The 21031-nt window shown below is 32.7% G+C and overlaps 2 protein-coding genes, 1 long non-coding RNA gene and 2 pseudogenes across 4 annotated transcripts; 2 read left to right on the plus strand and 3 right to left on the minus strand.

Annotated features, from left to right (window-relative positions):
• Nucleotides 1-6250: 6250 nt before the first annotated feature.
• On the minus strand, nt 6251-7443 carry LOC146939618 (F-box protein SKIP19-like; annotated as a pseudogene). The gene is made up of 2 exons (XR_015031733.1): nt 7100-7443; nt 6251-6907 (listed from the first exon to the last, which is right to left on the minus strand). The product of XR_015031733.1 is annotated as an F-box protein SKIP19-like (transcript).
• A 1141-nt stretch (nt 7444-8584) lies between these two features.
• Nucleotides 8585-9250, minus strand: LOC146939619 (uncharacterized). The gene is made up of 2 exons (XR_015031734.1): nt 9109-9250; nt 8585-8954 (listed from the first exon to the last, which is right to left on the minus strand). It is a non-coding gene; the product is annotated as an uncharacterized LOC146939619 (long non-coding RNA).
• A 178-nt stretch (nt 9251-9428) lies between these two features.
• Nucleotides 9429-10415, plus strand: LOC146939620 (uncharacterized). The gene is made up of 3 exons (XM_085749793.1): nt 9429-9540; nt 9656-9781; nt 9850-10415. The coding sequence occupies exons 1-3, from the start codon at nt 9429-9431 to the stop codon at nt 10413-10415; spliced, it is 804 nt and encodes a 267-aa protein (XP_085605919.1).
• Nucleotides 10416-15371: 4956 nt separating this feature from the next.
• On the minus strand, nt 15372-16520 carry LOC146939621 (uncharacterized). The gene is made up of 2 exons (XM_085749794.1): nt 16105-16520; nt 15372-15741 (listed from the first exon to the last, which is right to left on the minus strand). The coding sequence occupies exons 1-2, from the start codon at nt 16518-16520 to the stop codon at nt 15372-15374; spliced, it is 786 nt and encodes a 261-aa protein (XP_085605920.1).
• A 2784-nt stretch (nt 16521-19304) lies between these two features.
• On the plus strand, nt 19305-19679 carry LOC146939622 (nuclear transport factor 2A pseudogene; annotated as a pseudogene).
• Nucleotides 19680-21031: the final 1352 nt, after the last annotated feature.

The raw sequence follows: 21031 nt of genomic DNA on the forward strand, positions 1-21031 counted from the left end.
GTGTTGTAGCAATACCCATATATATATATATATATATATATATATATATATATATATATATATATATATATGGGGGCTGTTAACTTGCACCCACCTAAAAACACTAAGGTGCAAGTTAACAAGCTGCACCTACTAGTTATTTACCAAAACACTCATGTTTTTCTATTATAAACAAATATTATTTATGCTATTTACAAAAATGTCCTTTTAATTAAAATAAAGTTTAATAGAGACAAAAGGGTGTTTTAGTAAAGTACAAGTAGGTGCAGCTTGTAAACTTGCACCTTAGTGTTTTTAGGTGGGTGCAAGTTAACAGCCCCCTATATATATATATATATATATATATATATATATGTATATATATATATATATATATATATATATATGCATGCATGCATGCATGCATTATTGTACAGTAATGTAATTAGTTCTAGTTATATTTATGTTAAAGAGAGATAAATGTGCTTCCACACATGAAGTGACTTTTGTTTTTACGAGAAGCCGTTCACCGTTGGCTTTTGGTACTATACAGGTGTATGTACTCTCTCAAATTATGTAACATATATATTAGTATTTATTCTGTCTCAAATTAATTTTTTTATATTATACTCCCTCCGTCTCAAATTGTATGACGTTTTGGGTATTTTACACATATTAAAAAATACAATTAATATTGCGTGGAAAAGAGATATTATGAGTTGTTTTACAAAATTGTCCTTAATAAATAATATGGGAAAGATAAATGAAAGAATTGAAAGAATAGAGAGTAATAATTAAAGGTAGTGTTAACTTGTGCCCTTAGGGCACATGTTAAGAAATCCCAAAAAAGAAATATTCTCTTAAATTTTGTGCATTCAACTCTTTAAAACATTAAAGATTAAATTTAATGTACGCATTCCAATACAGTATTTCTACATTTGGCTTCTAAACTTGTGTCTTAAGGGCACAAGTTAACATTTCCCAATAAATAATTAAGGTTATAATAGAAAAACTAAAATTAATGTTGCATTGGTATTGTAAAGCGACATATAATTTGGGACAATTTTTTTCCTAAAGCGACATACAAATTGGGACGGAGGGAGTACTAATAGTACAACATATATTACTCCCTCCGTTTCAAAATGAGTGTCGCTTTAGCCAAAAAAAATTGTTTCAAAATGAGTGTCGCTTTTAGTTTCCAATGCAATAATAATATTTTCTTTTCAATTGTACCCTCCAATTAATACTCTGCACACTACTTCTAAAGTATTACTTTTAAAACTAACCAATAGTTAATAAGGATAATTTGGTAAAATAACCATTCTCTTTCTCTTAATCATTGCATTTCTTAATATGTGTGCAAACACCTAAAACGACACTCATTTTGAAACGGATGGAGTATTATTTATCATTAATATACATTTGCTTATTATATTTCAATAATCTAATTATTTCACTAAGTATGATTAATAAGAGTATTTTAATAAATAAAATATATTTTACAATTAAAATCAACAATTCTAATCATTTCCATTCCTTCAAAAAAAAATTCTAATCATTTCCATAATAACCGTGAAAAACTCAGAAAAAACACTTAACTTGAGACATATGGAGTAAGACCTAAGTTTGACACATAATAATTGTTCAGAGATCAAACCTAGGACATCCTCCTTAAAACTCTTTCAATTTTCCTTAGTTTACTAATAGAGCTACCTACTTAAAGGCATTATAATGACCTTTTGTTCAAACCAGAGTGCATACAAGCACGAGATGTCCGTTTTTATATTGTTTTGTCCACTTTACGCATGGCAATGGGGGAGGGGTGGGGACGGGTTTTACCTTCTCCATCCCCATACCCTATTCTCATATACATACCCGTTATCTTACCCATACCCAACGGGATGACAAATCGAACCCCATCCTCATCCCTGACGGGTTCGGGGATCCCATCCCCATCCCCGTATCCGTAGTGAATTATTTTTTAATAAAAAAAAAGTTTTTTTATCCAACCCCAATGACAATTTTGTAAAGCATTATGTTCCCTTTAACATTTCCTTAACATAATGATTTGGTTGCTCCTTTAAAAATTAGAGGCAATTTTTATAACATGGGAATTATTAAACCAACTAACATAACATGATCTAGGGTTGTATTTCTATTTATATAAAAAGGGGTAAATTTTTATTTTTTTTTACATTTGGGACGTGTATAGGTTTGGGGTGGGTACATATAACCCTGTTACCTGTCCCATACCCGTGTTTTGAAATCGGGAAAAATCGAAACCCATACCCAAATCCAGTCAAAGCGAGGAAAACTAGTCAAATCGGGGTGGGATTGGACTGGTACCCATGGGGACAGGTATTGTTCCCATGTCTAGTCCGGTTCATTATTGCTTTGTGTAAACTATAAACGGTCTATATAAAAATATTTTTTTTTTGAGAGAATATAAAAATTTATTCTAAAATGTGAAATATACACATGACACTACAAGAAGTATGACATATTTCCAGGGATTTTGACAGGGGTTTTAAACCCTTGGGAAATTTGCCAGGGCCTAAGCCAAGGAAAACCCCTGGTATATTGATTTTGGGAATTCGGGGACCACTTACCATTTGACAGGGGTGAGGCCCTCACAAATGTACACACGCCCTGGTATGGTTTGCCCGGGAAAAATCAAAATTCAAACCGCCTGCCATGTTTCAGAAATTGCAGCAAAAAGCCACGGCATATCCGACGGACTGCCCCTGGGACGCGTGATTCAGCAGAGAATCTCTGCTATTGCCATTCGGTTGTCAAGTCAACCTGCACAAAAGCTGTTGCAGCAGGCGTGACAGGGGTAAAACCCCTCGTTTATTGAATGAAGCTGTGGCTTTTTTCCTGGCCTATATATATACAATCAGGTCTGTTTCTTCATTGCAAGTGTCTCAGACTTAGAAAAAAAAATTACTCCTCCATGACTGGACTTAAAAGCTAACCATTCTTCTTCATTTTCTTCTTCATTCTCTGTTCATTTTCTATTTTCATTCTTTGTTGTTTCCGATTTGGTTGCTGTATTGTTTGCCTTGCATCTGTTCAGGTTGGTTGTGTTGAGTTGTTGTGGTTTTTCTATTTCAAGGTAAGACTTTTTCTATCTGCCCAACTATTGTTGTGGATCTTGTTGCTGCTGCCTTCTTCTTCTTGTATGGCTAGTTAGCTTTACTGATGTTTGCAGTAAAAAAAAAAAATGAAGAAGAGATGAGAGCAGCGGCAGCTATGTTTGAAGAAAGAAGAGATTTTGTTGCCCACATATAATTGATGGAATCAGGGTTTAGTTTTAATTGTTGGTATTGGGCCGTACAACCCATTAGACTTTTATTTGGCATAATTGTATTTTTTTTTTTTGCTTAGAATCTTTTATCAATTCAAACTAATTATTTTTCTTTATTTTTTAACATAAATTTTATTAATAAAAATGATTTTTCAAATAATTAATTATATCTCAAAAACAAATTTATTTATTTTTTAAAATAAATTTTATTTATTAAAATGATTTTTGAAACAAATAATTGTATTTAAAAAACAATTTTAAAGAAAAATCAATTTTTTTATTAATTAAAATTATTTTTAAATTATTTAATTAATTAATAAAAAATACGTTTTTATAAATAAAACATTTTTTTTAAAAAAAATAAAATGGACGTTTGCCAGGGGTTAAACCCCTCGCATGTCCCTGGTTTTTTTCGTACTGACACTTGACTTTCCATCAGTCAGTCAGAGTCAGTCAGAGTCAGAGGTTGCAGAATAAAGTGAGGGAAAATACCAGGGCTTATGTCAGGGAAAATGCCAGGCAGTTTACCAGGGGTTAAGGCCCTCGTTTTTTTCCCAGGGGTGGAACCCCTGGCAAAAGGTTTGCGATGAGCGGTTTTGCGATGGCTTATGCCCCTGGGAAATTCCCTCACAAACGTCCAGTTTGCCAGGGATTCCGTCCTTTTGCCAGGGATTTTGCCCCTGGCAAAATGTAATGTTTCTTGTAGTGTGATTTGATTTAAAAAGAAGGACCAAAAGTGACATTAAAAAATTTTGAGGGACCAAAAATTGATGAAATTTTTTATCGAGTCTAAAACTTGAAATTTGAAAATTTTATAAAGACCAAAAACATTTTTAACTCTTTCCTTAATAACCGTGTAAAACTCAAAATACACCTAATTTGATATGGATAGAATAAGATCTAAATCTGACCCATAGTAATTGTTTAGAGATCGAACCTAAGACATCCTCCTTAAAACTCTTTTAATGTCCCTTAATTTACTAATCGAGCTATCTACTTAAAGACATTGCATATGGACATTTTAAATAGATAATTATTAGACCAGGCCAGACCGATGAGATAGGACAGATGAGATTATGTTGACTAACGAATCATTAGACCAGACCAATGAGATTATTAAACTCAATTGTAATGACCTTTGTTCAAACTAGAGTGCATATAGGAGAGGTAAGATCATCTTCATTTACAATTATCTTCATTTCCTCCATTTGAAGAGACAAAGACATCAAAAATCTTAAAAAAAAGTAAAAAGTATATTAATGATGGTGAGATCCATTTAATTAAAGGGAAATGTTAACTTGTGCCCTTGAGGCACAAGTTTAGAAACTAAACATAGAAACTTTTTTTTGGAAATTGTGCATTCAATACATTAAAAGTTTAAAAATTTGTCTTTTCAATACAAAAGTTAATTTTTAATTCCATTTTTAGTTTCTTAACTTGTGCCCCTAGGGCACAAGTTAACATGACCCTTAATTAAAATATTCACTATCTATTTTTTGTGTCCATCTCTCTCCAAATTGTATAACAAATGGGGAGGATCTTAACTCTATACAGGCATATGGAATGTCCATTTTTATATTGCCTTGTCCACTTCATTATTGCTCTAATATGTGTAAACTATAAACACTATATTTTGCAATTCTGGTTTTGATATCCCTATTAAATCACTATGAGATAGGAATAAAATGCTTATGTGAATAAAAGGATAGAGTCATGAATTCAACAATAGCAACCAAAATCATGAAGCCCAATGACTTCAACACACAAAATGAAGTCCACCAAACTTCTCAAGAAACTTAAACAAACAAGGGTTATGCTAATTTGTGTTCTTAGGGGCACAAGTTAAAGGAAAACAAATTGTATTGAAAATGCAAGTTATTAAACTTTTATAACATGAATGCACAATTTACAGAAAAATACTTCTATTTCTAGGATTTTAACATATGTCTTAAACGCATAAGGTAACATTTTCCAACAAATAAAAACAGATGAAGCCTATATTATTATTGATGCAACCATAAGCTTGCAGAAAAATTAATTGTAGTTACATTTTAGAAACAATAAAAGCTTGTAGAAAAATTAATTGTAGTTACATTTTAGAAACAATAAAACTACCGTGGAAGCAACCAAGTATTAATGATTTGCAACATAAAACAGAGCTCCACTTGATAAAAGGTAAACATAAGTTTTAGAAATTGTGTAAAAAAAAAAGAAGCTACTTATGTGGACAGTTAACGCAACAACCAAAGATAATTGATGGATGCGGTGAACATACGGGACGATGAGAAGTACTGAGTTTGGGAAATGGGTTGAAGAAATTTGTTTGATTTTAGTTAAGGGAACCAACGTTCGATTCTGATGAGAATAATTCTTGATCGAATTTTAGTTATATTCCGATCAAACTCCAGATTATTAGGATAAAAAAAAAACCTCCCAAAATTTAAGGGTCCACTGGTCTCGACCTAATGTGTCGGGAACTAATTGTGTTTGAACCTTTGCATGATGAATTCTGCTCTTTACCCAATACATTTTGCTCATTTTCAACTGAAATTCCAAAAATACGCCTACGTGAGTTAACTCACGCTAGTGTTAAATCTGCGTGACTTAACTCACACTAGTGTTAATCTTGTTGTCTGCGGATATATCAGTAGTTGCGTGAGTTAACTCTGCGTGAGTTAACTCACACTGCTACTGATATATCAGCAGACAACAATATTTACACTAGCGTGAGTAAACTCACGCAGCATGGGTTAAGTCACGTAAGGGCATTATGGGAATTTCAATTGGGAACGAGCAATTTTGGTTGGGTAAAAAGCAGAATTCTTGCATGATTTCGACCCCTGGTCAGTAGGTGCCTTCGAGGCTTTGACAAGTTCAAAACAGAATTAATATGTAGTTAAAAGAAAAAAAGTTATAAATCAGTAGACTTCTCAAACATAAATCAAATTAGGAGTAATTCAACAATTAAAACATAGATAATTCAATACTTAATTAATGAAAGCATGCCAAGCAAACCATATTTGAGTACAAAATTCTGAGGGAAAATAAGCTTTCTACTAAAGAAGAAAACATTTAGTTAGGCTTCCGACGACTTCAACAAAATTCCTATAAAACATTAGGTTATTATCAAGGATCACCATCCAAATATTAACTTCGATACAAGGAGATGATCACATAGAAAGAAATCGATAATGAACCACGTGTGTCGACATCATCACCATTAAATCTAAATAATAGCCTTGTAACGGAGGTACAAACACTTTAATTTGTTCACTGCACCTTTTCATCAAACTATCACTAACATAATCACTATACCATTCTCCCAGGTCAAAATATTCAAGAATAGGACATCCATCAAGAATAGCAAGAATGCCATCTTCACTAGGCGTTTGAAAAGAAATTTTAAGATGAAGTAATCCAGGCATTGTTTTGGCAATAGCAGATCAGAACAACTTCAAGAGAGGGCGGGATCGGCCAACAACTTCAAGAGAATCATTAGACAATTGAAGGTTATGATAAAGCTCAAGCTCCTCTAATTGTGACAGTTTCTTTACAGCTTCACTAAATCCTCTATCTGAGATTCCACAAAGTGCAAATCGCAAGCATCGCAGGTGACACGCACTGTAAAATAAAACCTACTAATAAATGTTTGACGATAGAAATAAGATACATATCGAATATGGTCCAGAATTAAATTTACAGCAATACATTAAGAAACAAGACATCTTAAAAAAGCATATAACTTATTTCCCAAAAAATAAATAAATCATATAACACACATGAGAGGAAGATACGTGGTCCTTTGTTAAATACCAATTATCAACAATGTATTTAAGAAGATCATCGGTTACAATTTGCTTGATATCAATATCTTCTACTTCACCAGAACTTCTCTCAACTGCATTGCGAAGAATCTTCACCATATTTAACCATAAAAGGTTTCTCATGCGAATGGTGCGCCACATGTGAGGATCCTTACATATATTCCACCATAAAGGGCACACTTTACATGCACTACAAAGTATTTCAATGGCACCAAGCCTCTGGATGATGTTTGCTGTCACATCTCTTGGAAGCTCAAGCCAATTTGGATGAACAGTTATGCTTTCCTTTTCCATAATGCAAGCGAATTGAGATTCTATAATTTGATTCACGTATTGTAACCTTTTATAAAGCGAAAGAACTAAACGGTTTGGGAGTCAAATGAATAATTTCTAATGAACATTGGACCGATTTTTTTATTTTTTTATTTTATAGCACTGATTCGACCGATTAAACGTTTGCCTGTGTGTTATTTTTATTACTAGTATATTGTAAAACAATTTGAAAATTTCATGTAAAGAACAACTTGTATTTTCATTTTGGAGACAAAATAATATAGTCTTTTTTTTTTTTAAGGAATAATAATATACTCGTACCTACTAAAACTTATTCAAATCATAAGATGTGTAGTAACAAAATAAAAATCGTAAGATGTGTCAAGAAATATAAAGGGAAATGTAAGATATTAAAGTATTGTTTTGGAAATTTTATAGTCAATATTTTAAAAATAAAAAATATTTTTTTTTCAAAAAAATAATATTTACTTCTTTCATCCCTAATTATAAGACCATTAACAAAAAATAGTGTCTCTAAATATAAGATCATATAAAAAAAAAATATGTCATTGAAGGAAAAATCATATGAGGAAGTGATATAGGTGATAAAGTTTAGATTATCCTTAACTTCTTCCGATAAAAGACTTCCTTTCAATTTTCGACGGAGACAGTTCCCGTTAGTTGTTTCATTCGCAATGACTATTAATAAAAATCAAAGGCAATCGTTTAAAAATGTTGGAATATATCTTCCTACATCAGTGTGTTGCAATTTCAAAATTTGCTTTGAGACAATTGTTGACTGATAAAGATGGTGAAGATACCAATCTCACTACGAACGTTGTTTATCATGAAGTTTTCCGAAATATATGATGTTTTCATTATATTTATAATAAATTTATAGTATATATGGTTATTTCTACTTGTGTTTTTATAAATTACTTTTCATGATATTTATGAAAATTTTCTTTAATAAGACATTGGTAAATATGGTTGAGGTTAATGGCTGCAATTCATTCTCATCATTCTCATATATAAAAGTCATTCTCATGTGATATGGTCTCGTGTATGTATATATATATTCTCTTGTAACAGTTTGTAATGTAATGCTATTAATATTATTGGAAGCGAGCCTTATTTCTATTATTCATATAAAACCGTTGACGTAAATAGATAATGCTAAAAATAAGCCACAGTCCTTCCAAAAAAAAAAAACTAAATAAGCCATAGTTAATTGCATGGTTCATAGATTACAAAATGAATAAATAAATAAAAGATATAATTATTAGGCTCCATGATCACAGTAGATGAATGGAAACCGTAGAATAATCTAGCAAAAGTTACATTGCGTAGATTTTTTAGTGTAAAAACACATTATTAATCCCTATATGGCTTTAGTATACTCTCGAAATATATGATACTCATGCAATTTATTGTGTCACTCTTGTATAACTAAATCAAGGAATTTCCCAATGGCCAATGGATATAATAGCAAAAACAGTCATCTTTAACGCATTTATACTTGTGAGTCGAAGTGTTTGGACATTCTTTATCAGTCTTACATGGCATACCCGCTGTAATGAATAAAATAAAATAGAATAAAATAATGTTAATAAAACAATATAAAAGAGTGTGAATATATATTACATACAATACTAAAGAATCCTTCACAAAAAAAAATTCAGTACTAAAGAATGAAATTTTAAAAGGATTATAAAAGTTGCTTACTGGCAAAATTTTCTGCAACAAGGAATAGGGAAAGAAATAAAATCATAATATATATAAATTTGAGAGATTTAGTCATATTTTTCTCCCTTTATATGTAATAAATAGAATATGATTTGATCATTTTATAGTGTATGAAGCGCGAGGTGCACAAAAACAATTAAATAATTTTATATATAAAGGAGTTCTAAAATGCTCTTTCTAAAATTAGAATGATTATTATGAAATGTAAAAATATTGCTAATCAAATTAGAATCCGTTATTTTTTTAATTTATTAATCAACCTTTGATGATAGAAAGAGGACATATGGGAATTTTTTTTAATGTATTATGTGAAGGAGGGTTTGTGGTATAGAGTTCTGAAAGCTCGTTATGGTGAAGTAGGGGGGGTGGTTGAAGGAGGGGGGAAGCCATTGTTCTTCTTGGTGGCGGTCGGTGTGTAGGTTGCGTGAGGGGTTGGGTGAGGGTGTTGGGAGGTGGTTTGATGAGAACATCCGTAGGGTAGTAGAAGATGGCAGGAATACTCTATTCTGGTATGATAATTGGGTAGGGGATACTCATTTGCGGTTTAAATTCCCCCGCCTTTTTGATTTGGCTGTCAGTAAGGAGTGTACAGTGGAGGACATGTGGAGGCTTGGGTGGGCGGTTGGTGATAGGGGTGGGAGTGGTGGCGCAGGTTATTGGCCTGGGAGGAGGATAGTGTGAGGGAGTGCTCTGTGTTACTTAATAATGTTGTTTTGCAAGATAATATTCATGATACTTGGCGTTGGTTGTTGGATCCTTCCAATGGTTACACGGTGCGGGAAGCATATCGCTTTCTCACTGACAACAGTAATCAGGTGGATAGGAATCATGTTGACGACGTCTGGCAGAAGCATATTCCTTCTAAGGTTTCTCTGTTCGTGTGGCGACTCCTTCACAATAGACTTCCTACTCGAGATAATTTGGTGCAGAGACGTGTCATTCAGGTTCAAGATGCGGCTTGTGTGTCTGGTTATGGTGAACCAGAATCTGTTTCCCATTTGTTTCTAGGATGTGACGCTTTCAGTTCGCTTTGGGGTCGTGTGTTTTATTGGTTGGGTATTTCTTTGGTTCTTTCTGGCGACATTCGACATCATTTCACTCAATTTACTAATATGGTTGGTTTGCCTAGAGCCACTCATTCCTTTTTGAAAATTATTTGGTTTGCTTCTGTTTGGGCTATTTGGAAGGAAAGGAACAACCGTGTATTCCAAAACACGGTCTCAGATTCTTCTATTTTAGCCGAAAAAGTAAAACTGAATTCTTTCTTGTGGCTGAAGTCTAAATAGACAACTTTTAGCTACAGTTACCATCATTGGTGGCAGTATCCACTTCTCTGTATGGGAGCTCATGTGTAATTTAGCTTTTTGTGGGTGCTTTCAGTTTTCAAGCACCGATTTGTTGTAAATACTTTGTGGTTGGGTCTCCTTTTGCATGTCTTGTGCAGGGTAACCCAACTTTGTTGATAATATATTCCATTTTTGTTTGTTCAAAAAAAAATGTATTATATAGTATTTTTATCAGAAATGATAACTGAACACACAATTTTGGACAAATATTTGACACCATGGGCAAATAAGTAATTTCACTTTTAAAGAGATGGACAACTTTGTAATTCTATTATCCTTTTCCCCAATTTTTAGTTCTTCCTTCATCTTCCTGGTCCCTTCTTTCTTCACCCCTGTCTTTGTTGCCACCACACTCTCTGTCATCACCATCATCATCTTTACCACCTTGCCATCACATCTTCCTCACCACCGTCGTCTTCAACCTCTTCATATTCGAGGCTAAGAACTTCGGTTTTTTGCAGGTTGAATGAAGGATCAGCGTTTCAGAGAGTAGGGAGGGGAGAACAAAAAGTTGCAGAGTAGGGAGAGAGAGACGACGGAGATGACGCCGATGTCAGAAGGTGAGTGGTCACCGGTGAGAGATTAAAATCAACGCCGGTGGTGGACTGTTATGGTGGTGTTGTGCGTGATCCGAACGGAACAGAGAAGGAGAGGAAAAGTGGTGGTGCTATGAACGACAAAGAAGGTTGAGAGGTGGAACGACGACGGTCGTTGGTGGAAGGGTAAAACAACGGAGGCCGATGGCCAAAGAGAGAGGAGCTGTGGTGGGAGATGAGGGAAAAAGGAAACCGTGGGGGAGGGAGAGAAGAGAGAGAAAGAAAGAAAAAATAAAAGAAAAAAATAATATTATAAAAATACTGTATTTTATACGGTGGTGTCTATTTTGTGTTTATTTATTATTTCTGTATTTTTATATATAAAATCACTAGAAAAAAACAGGGGTGAAGAAAGAAGGGATCGGGAAGAAAGACAGGGGTGAAGAAATGATAGGGGTGAAGGGATCGTGATTTAGTACGGGTACAGTATTTCTAGTGATTTTATATATAAAAATACATAAATGATAATTGGTACCCGTATGATGCATAGAAAGTTAAATATTAATGACTTCATTTTTAAAGTGTAAAATTGTAATATCGTAAATTATAACAAAAAAACATTATATATCTTATAAAAAATATTGAAATATTAAATTTGAATACTCCCTCCGTCTCTTTTTATAAGACTATTTTACAAAAATCACGAGTATTAAAAAAAGTTGTTGAGTAATAAATTTGTCACAAATGTATGTTACTATTAATAAATTTCCTTTTGTATATTGATAACAATAATGAGGGATGTATTTGAAAAAAGAGAAACAAATGCATCTAGAAATTGGTAGATAGTCTTATATTTAGAGATAAAACTTTTTTGTAAAGTAGTCTTATAAAAATGGACGTAGGGAGTAGAGGATCAGGTTTTTATATCCAGATTATCCTTAACTTCTTCCTATAAAAGACTTCCTTTCAATTTTCAGGGAAGACAATTCATGTTAGTTGTTTCATTCGCAATGACTATTAATAAAGGGTAAGGACAATCACTTAAACATGTTGTAATATATCTTCCTACATCAATGTTCTCCCATGGTCAATTAGATGTTGCAATTTCAAGAGTTATTCTGAGACAAGGGCAAAACATATTGTTGATTGATAAAGATGGTGAAGATACCAAATATCACTTCGAACGTTCTTTATCATAAAGTTTTCCGAAATATATGACGTTTTCATTATATTTATAACTTTATATTATATATGGTTGTTTCCATTGTAACAAATAATTATGTTTTGTGTTTTATCATGTGTTTTTATAAATTACTTTTCATGATATTTATGAAAGTTTTCTTTAGTAAGGCATTGGTAAATATAATATAGTACCTATGACCCATGCATCACACGGGTTGGAGATAGTGTTTCACAAATTGAGTGTTAACTCGTAACCTCGCCCGTGTTTACATTTTTAGGTGTCAAAATGTGTTAACTCGAAGGTAAACTTGATTTTTTGTGAAATCAGAATGTATGACGAGTTTGACCGAGTTAACACGTATTAAACTTGGTAAACTCGAGTAAACTTGAATAAACTTGACTGAGTTTACGTTTAAAAAAACACTTTTTTTTGGGCCATTTTTTGGGCCATTTTCTTTCAAAACCCAATTCTTTTTTCAAGCTCAAGGTTAAATTGAATTGAGTTCAAGCCATGTATTTGGTTCTAATATTGAAAACTCTTTATCATATGGAGAAGAAAACACCGATGATAATGATATTGTGGAACTTTAGAAGGATTGAACTTTTGAAGAAATTAACTAGTTTATTTTTTGGATAGGTTTATTAATAACTTTAGAAACTTGTGAAACTTGGTTTTTTGGATGGTTCTTTGGATGGTTTAAAGTCTTATGAAACTTATGATTTAGCAAATTAATTTTGTATTTTGATTCTAAGTTGAACATAACTCTTTATTATAGTGGTTATGTATCCTTTGTCTTTATAATTAAGCCATATTTTGCCCTATTGGCCTATTTACAATATTATATTAGCTTACATATGTTATGTATATAATAAATAACTTTTTTTTTTGTCAAGTAGCCTAGTGACTAGAATTCACCTTTTTGCAAGGTGAATAAGTGGGGTGTCCGGAGTTCGAACTCCGACCCCCGCATATAACAATGCATGTCCATGTCAACTGAGCTTTGCTCACGGGGACTTTAATTGTAGGTAAACTCGTACTGGTTACGAGTTGTGTTTACGATTCAAGTTTACATAGGTAAAACGAGTTGAGATAAACTTTCGAGTTGTAAAACCTTGGTTGGAGATATAGTTGAGGTTAATGTTTTTAACTAAATTTTATATAACATGTGTAATTTTTTTAATTTTGTTCAAGATAATATGTATAATTTTACATAATATATATGTTTTTTTAACTCAACTTTTTTTATTAATTAATTTTCTTATAGCAGAGACGAAGAAAACAAAATATTTTAAATAAAATGAAGCATCAAATTATAAGGGGAGATTATATAATAGATCAATTTTACTCAAAATAAAATAAGAGACTAATCAAAAGAATTTGGTGTTAACCAAACAATTGGATTCAGCTGATTAGTTTGTTTGTTAAAGTACAAATTATTTAAGAGAATATGAGTTAGATTTCTGGATGAAATAATTTTTTATTAAACTTTACTTACCTTCAAATCGAATTCTAAATTACTACAACCATGTTCCCTTGAATATCAAAGGGATAAAAATAACTTTTGGCTTCAACGAAGAGAGAATATATAATGTATGTAAGCATTATTGTACAGTACTGTAATTAGTTCTAGTTATATTTTTTATGTTAGAGAGAGATAAATGTCCTTCCACACATGAAGTAACTTTTGTTTTTACGAGAAGCCGTCCACCGTTGGCTTTTGGTGCTATAAAAGTGTATGTACTCTCTACCAAAAAATAAAAAATACAAGGGTATGTACTCTCTCAAATTATGTAGCATATTTATTAGTATTTTTCCTGTCTCAGATTAATATATTTTTTACATTATACTAATACAACATTTATTTTTTTTCATTAATATACATTTACTTATTTTATTTTAATAATCTAACTATTTCACTAACTATGATTAATAAGTGTTTTGGTTGAAAAAAAAAATTATTTTACAATTAAAAATTCACAATTCTAATCATTTCTTTAATAACCGTGTAAAACTCATAAAAGACACCTAACTTGAGACGGATGGAGTAAGACCTAAGTTTGACGCATAATAATTGTTCAGAGATCGAACCTAGGACATCCTCCTTAAAACTCTTTCAATTTCCCTTAGTTTACTAATAAAACAACCTACTTAAAGGCATTGTAATGACTTTTTGTTCAAACCAGAGTGCATAAAAGCACGGGACGACCTTTAATTTTATATTGCTTTGTCCACTTCATTATTGCTTTGTGTAAACTATATAAAAATTTATTCAAAAATGTGAAATATACCCATGATTTGATTTAAAAACAGAGATCATAAATGACGTTAGAAAATTTTTGAGGGACCAAAAATTGATGAAAATTTTTATCGGAACTAAAACTTGAAATTTGAAAATTTTATAAGTACCAGGAACTTATTTAACTTTTTCCTTAATAACCATGTAAAACTCAAAATATACCTAATTTGAGACGGATGGAATAAGACCCAAGTCTGACCCATAGTAATTGTTTAGAGATCGAACCTAGGACATTCTCCTTAAATCTCTTTCAATGTCCCTAAGTTTACTAATCGAACTATCTTAAAGACATTGAATATGGACATTTTAAATAAATAATTTGACGTATGCTTATGTTGACTAATGAATTATCAGACCAAACCAAATGAGATTATTAAACTCAATTGTAATGACCTTTGTTCAAACTATAGTGCAACGGGATGTCCATTTTTATATTGATTTGTCCACTTCATTATTGCTCTAACATGTGTAAACTATAAACACTATATTTTGTAATTCTGGTTTTGATATCTCTATTAAATTATTAGATTAGGAATAAAATGCTTAAGTGAATAAAATGATACAGAGTCATGGATACAACAATAGCAACCAAAATCATGAAGCCCAATGACTTCAACACAAAAAAGCATGATTTCCACCAAACTTCTCAAGTAACTTAAACAAACAAGGGTCATGCTAATTTATGTTTTTAAGGGCACAAGTTAAAGAAAAAAAAGAAATAAAAAATAAATTTTGTATTGAAAAGGAATAAGTTGCAATATAATTAACATATAGTATCCAATAGAAGTCATTTGATAAAATTAAAACATGGATATTATATAGCAATGATAACATATGAATGGTAAGGTAGTCTAATTATTGATCGAGTTTAACTTTAATCATCAGACATTACCAAATACTTCATAATAAACAACATTTAAGGTCGTAGTGGTATTGTTGCCATCTTCATCAGTTATTAGTATCTTCAACCCGTCTTTTGAAGTGACTCTTGAAATTGCAACGTAGAGCTGACCATGCGGAAACACAGGACTTGACAAATAAATTCCAACATTTTTAAGTGATTGCCCTTGGCTCTTATTAATAGTCATTGCAAATGAGACAACCAAAGGAAATTGTCTCCGTTGAAACTTGAAATGAATTTTAACGTCAGACGGTGAAATAGATAACCTGGGTATGAAAACTTTCTCACTAGTAGTATTACTTCCAGATATCACCTTTCCAAACGTAAAAAAGAAAAAGATATCACCTTTCCTTCAAGAATAAAATTTTCCATTATGGTTATGATTAGGCTTGTTCCATTGCATAATCCTAATTTTTTTTATCAATATTCCTCAAAAGCATCACTGGCACTCCAACCTTTAATATGATCTAGTGATTTGGAAGCACTAAAGCATTAATTGTGTTGAGAAATTTATGCGTGTGCACATTATCGACTGCATCACCATTCAGGTTCTGTGTCAATGGAGTATCATAGCTCAAATATGTTTTCTCTTCACGAGGCATCAAATCTAACATGAATCGTTTATCTGATCATCTATCGAATTTTTGGGAGCAAGTATGGCTCTATTTTGAAAATATGATATATCATTCATACTTTCTAATTTTTTTGGATACGTGATATCCACAATAGACACAAGATGATTGCCTGAACTCTGTATAAGTAGATCAGGAGGAATGTCAACTGATATATCCACATCATTTCTTTGCCCAATTTTTCCATCACCAATTGCCAAAACCCAACAAGAGAACAATCTTCTTTCTGCAATATCAGTGGACAATGCACCACTTAGAAGTCTCATATTTTTTGCAAGCATGAGAACTTCACAATAATTCAAGAGATATGCAGAATTAATCATGGCATTTACAATTTCTTGTCTGATGCCTTTTGGTATAACATGAAGTATCTGTCGGAAGTCTCCTCCAAAAACAACAACTTTTCCTCCAAAAAGAATGTTCTTATTTTTATTGTCATCTTCTTTCATCACATCTCGGAATGATCGATCAACTGCTTCGAAGCAATATCGGTGCATGGAGCTCGTCCCATATAACGAGTTTCACCTTAATTATTAAAAATGCTAAAGGTGTATTAGGTTCTACATAATGTTGAAGTTTCGTGAATAAGTAAATGAATGCCAAATCTTGAATGCGTGGTTCTCCCCCTAGGCACGAGTAATGCAATATGCCATTGGATGCAACAATTAAAACGATCTCACCTTGTGATCTCACCTTAACAGATTGCATCTTTGTTTTATAATGATCTTACAAGTTTTTTTTTGTTGTTTCTTTTTGCTTTTGTTAATTTTTGTTGATGACAAAAGGGGGAAAAATAGAGCAATTTTCAAAGCTGAGCCTAATAGAACCTAATTTATTTTTTCTATAATTTAATAAATAAAAAATAAAAAATATGCGCTTAACTGTTTATCTTATCAGACTCCGATAAGGTATCATAATTGTCTTAATTAGACCTTGCAAACCTCAATGTGATAAAAAAAAATTGGTATCTTGTGAATATTCTGATATGCATTTGATTATTTGTTCTGATGCACTCAAAAATGACTAAGAATGAATTTAATTAATTGAGAATATGACTTAGAGGGAGCTTGCAAACCTCGCCTTAATGGACTATCATAGACTCATGGGGATCTTGAAAACCTCAGAACCTGAGACTGTTAGACTCAGAAGGAGCTTGCAAACCTCAGAACTTGAAATATAACTGTTAATTAAATTAACAACAATTATTCAAAATACTTGTATTTGCCATCATCAAAAACGGGGAGATTGTTAGAACAAGAATGGTTCATACAAGCTCACTAGGGTTTTGATGATACCAAAGTATTGAAGACAATTGGAAAACTAAGATATGTTCAAGTATGCAGGATCTATCTATCATGAAGAAATGACATATGAAGAGCATTAGAGAGGGATTGGAAAGCTTAGAAGATTATGGCGGAAGATCTACAGGAAGGTCAACCAGAAGTCAACGTCCTTAGAAGAAGGATGCCTCACAGACAGGGACTGATCTAGTTATTTGATACACGTGGGACCAAAATAATCTTTCAATGTATAAAATTTTAAATTGTCTCTGATTGTACATTTCTTTAGTCAAAATAATCCTTAACATTAGAATACTTCGTTAATATTGCCATATTAGTCCTTTAATATACTTACTTATTGTCATTTAAGGGACTATTTTGACTAACAAAGTGCAAAATTAGGAACTATTTTAGAATTTTAATACCTTGAGAGACTATTTTGATTATTCGTTATACATTCAGGAACCAAAATGACTAGTACTCTATTTATAATATAAAAAAAAAGTTAGATGTGGGGTTTTAACCCATATAGTCTTTGAGTAGATCTGCCCCTACTCACAGAAGCTGGAGAGTGATCTCAACATATTCTCAACATATTTTTACTGGCTACTTGGATCTGAGGGACCCAGAATTCACGTAAGCTTTTGTCTTATTTTGTGAGTTGTATCTATCATAGTATTCGATAGAGCAATTCTTTTGTCTTCTTCTGTCTACTTGTTCAACCAGACAAAAGAGAGCAACAAATAATTCTTCTTTCAACAAAGGAATTTCAAAAGACTTTCCAACAGAATTATCCATATCAAACAAATGACCAACGTTCTTGATAAAAGCTTCTCACCGACTCTATTTACGCTGACACTCTTCTCCAATGTCTCTCAAATCACTGCCTATAAAAGGAGCTGAAGACCTGAATAAGAAGCAATAAGACTCTACTATTTTTCTGTGCCAAAACTCTATCAAATCAAATAGCGCAAAACACTTAGGATTTATTTTCAAGTTTATATCTTTGAAATCCTAAGGAGTGAATCTGTTCATTTGTTCAGTTTACACTATCATTGTTAAATATAATGTAAGAACAAATTAACTTGTTTGCAGTTGGAGCAAACATTTTATAAAGTCTCTCGCCGGCGTGCTTGAACATATACGTCTCTTGGTGAAACCTTAGCACCTAGGAAGTCTCGGCTAGTTGTGATTGAGCAGGGTAAAGCCTTAAACAGTTGTGCTTAAGCAACGGGAAGTCTCTTAGAGTTGTCTTTGAGCAGGAAGTCTTTAGGTAGAGTCTTAGAGCATAGAAGTCACTTGCAGTTGTGCTTGATAATTGAGAAGTATCTTGGTGTGTCCTTAAGCAAGTTGTAATCCAGAGTTATTATAATGAAATACCTTAGAAGTGTAAGGGAACTGAACTACTTCTGTGTGGTGGAAGGAACCAGTATAAATTGCTTAATTTATATCTATCTTCTCCCGTTCTGACTCTTTATCTTTTATTTTGGTGTTATGTATTTCCGCTGGATTCAGACTCCGAGTCAAAATCTGCAACATCAAATTCTATCAAGGTTGTGTTTAAGACTAAGAAAAAGAAAACATCAAAAAGGCCAAACACAATTCAACCCCCTATCTTGTGTGTTTTCGTCACCTTCAAAAGAAGGCACGGTCAGAGGTATTTGTTATTGTTTTTTGGCTTAAATATGTGATTCATCCTTGCAAATAGGGGTCGCTTAAAAATTCGTCCCTATATTCGCTAATCCTTGTTTTTTGCCATTGCAAAGTTTAATCAGTTAAAATTTCGTCCTTTGACCCAGTTAATGACTGCCACGTCATCAAATTAGCAAAATGGCATGGGAATGGACAAAAATACCCTCATCATCCTTCTTCATCCTTCTTCTCTCCCACCACCGTAACTGTTTTCTCTTCTCTCCTTCACACTCTTCTTCTACCACCCCTCAATCTAATCTTGGTTGCAATCGATCGTGTTACGGCGGCGGAGAGTGAATCGGAAGAGGGATGGATCCAAACGCATTGTCAAAGGCATTCGTGGAACACTACTACACCACCTTCGACACCAACCGTTCCAATCTCGCCGCCGCTCTCTACCATTGTCAAAGGCAAATTATGGGATCTCGGAATATTGTCGCTAAACTCACTTCTCTCCCTTTTCAGCAGTGCCATCACTCCATCACCACTGTCGATTGTCAACCACCTGGCGCTAACGGCGGCATGCTTGTCTTTGTCAGTGGTAATCTCCAGCTCGCCGGCGAACAACACGGTCGACAAATTATGTTCCTTTTTATCTTGAATCTCCTATTCATGAACCCTTTCTCAAGAGAGGAATTGAAGATGATGATAATGGTGGTGATGATAATTGCATTCACTTGTTGATGAAGAAGAAAAGAAACCAAGTTTTGAGTTTTTGTTGTTGATTTCCCACTGTTTTGAGTTTTGTTGTTGTTGAACTGATTTGTGAGGAAAAGAAGAAAAGAAGGCAATGAATCAGAGAGGAGAAGAAAATTGTTGGATTGGAAATGGTAGGAGGAGAAAGATGAAAGCCAGAAAAAGAGCCTGAAAAATTGAAGATGAGGGTATTTTTGTCCATTCCCATGCCATTTTGCTAATTTGATGACGTGACAGTCATTAACTAGGTCAAAGGACGAAATTTTAACTGATTAAACTTTGCAATGACAAAAAACAAGGATTAGCAAATATAGGGATGAATTTTTAAGCGACCCCTATTTGCAAGGATGAATCACATATTTAACCCTTGTTTTTTCAACAAATGAAACTCTTCTTCTGTGTTGATGGCCACCCAACTTTGATGCCTCGTCATGATATGTGTCAGATTTAGCTTTTGGAACTTTTGATTCAAATCCAGTCTCATCAACAGTGGTTATACTTTCTCTTGCTTCTTTTACTTGAACTAGAATTCTTACCTTAAATATTGACATGATTTGTAGATTTCAAAGGAAATGAGGAGTGCAACACGGTTCTGTCATTGTCGGTGGAAGCTACACGTGTCGTTAGCATTATCATCACTTACAATAAGGTTGATCAAAGAAGTATTATAAACAAAATATCAATTTTTAAATAAATTGAATAATTAATGTATCTAGTCTTTATTATAAACTAGATACATTAATTATCTAATGTACTCTCTCCGTCTCTATATGTAACCACCCATCTGACTTTATTTTTATCCTTAAATATAAACCCCTTTTCAAATTACTAGATGCATTTATAATTTTTTTCCTAAACATACCCCTAATTAATACTACTAACTTGTTTTGAAATTTAAAAAGTCAAATTTAATACATATACAAACAAAGGACAATATGATAATATTAACAGACAAAACAGACATAATAATTATATTGTCAGCTTTTCTTAAGAAATGTGAAAAAAGCAAAGGGAGGTTACATTAAGGGACGGAGGAAGTATCTAAAAAGTGAAGTTTTGCTTATAATAATAATCGGATGGAGTATTTTATAGACGTGTCTGATTAGTGTGCTTGGAAAAACCAAACTTCATTAGCAGATCAAGAAAACGGTATGAATATTATCAAGCCTTTGTGAGTTTACATAAATATGTTAATAAGTTTATATGTTACTCCCTCCGTCCCGTAATACTTGACCTATTTGGAAAAAAAAAAGTTGTCCCACAATACTTGACCTTCTCAAATTTTTAAGCTTAATTTGACAAGTTTACCCCTTATAGTTACTTTTTGTGGTCTCCATGTA

Source organism: Medicago sativa, chromosome 3 (assembly GCF_051527215.1).
Source record: "Medicago sativa cultivar Bolivia chromosome 3, Bolivia_mono, whole genome shotgun sequence".
NCBI lineage: Eukaryota > Viridiplantae > Streptophyta > Magnoliopsida > Fabales > Fabaceae > Medicago > Medicago sativa.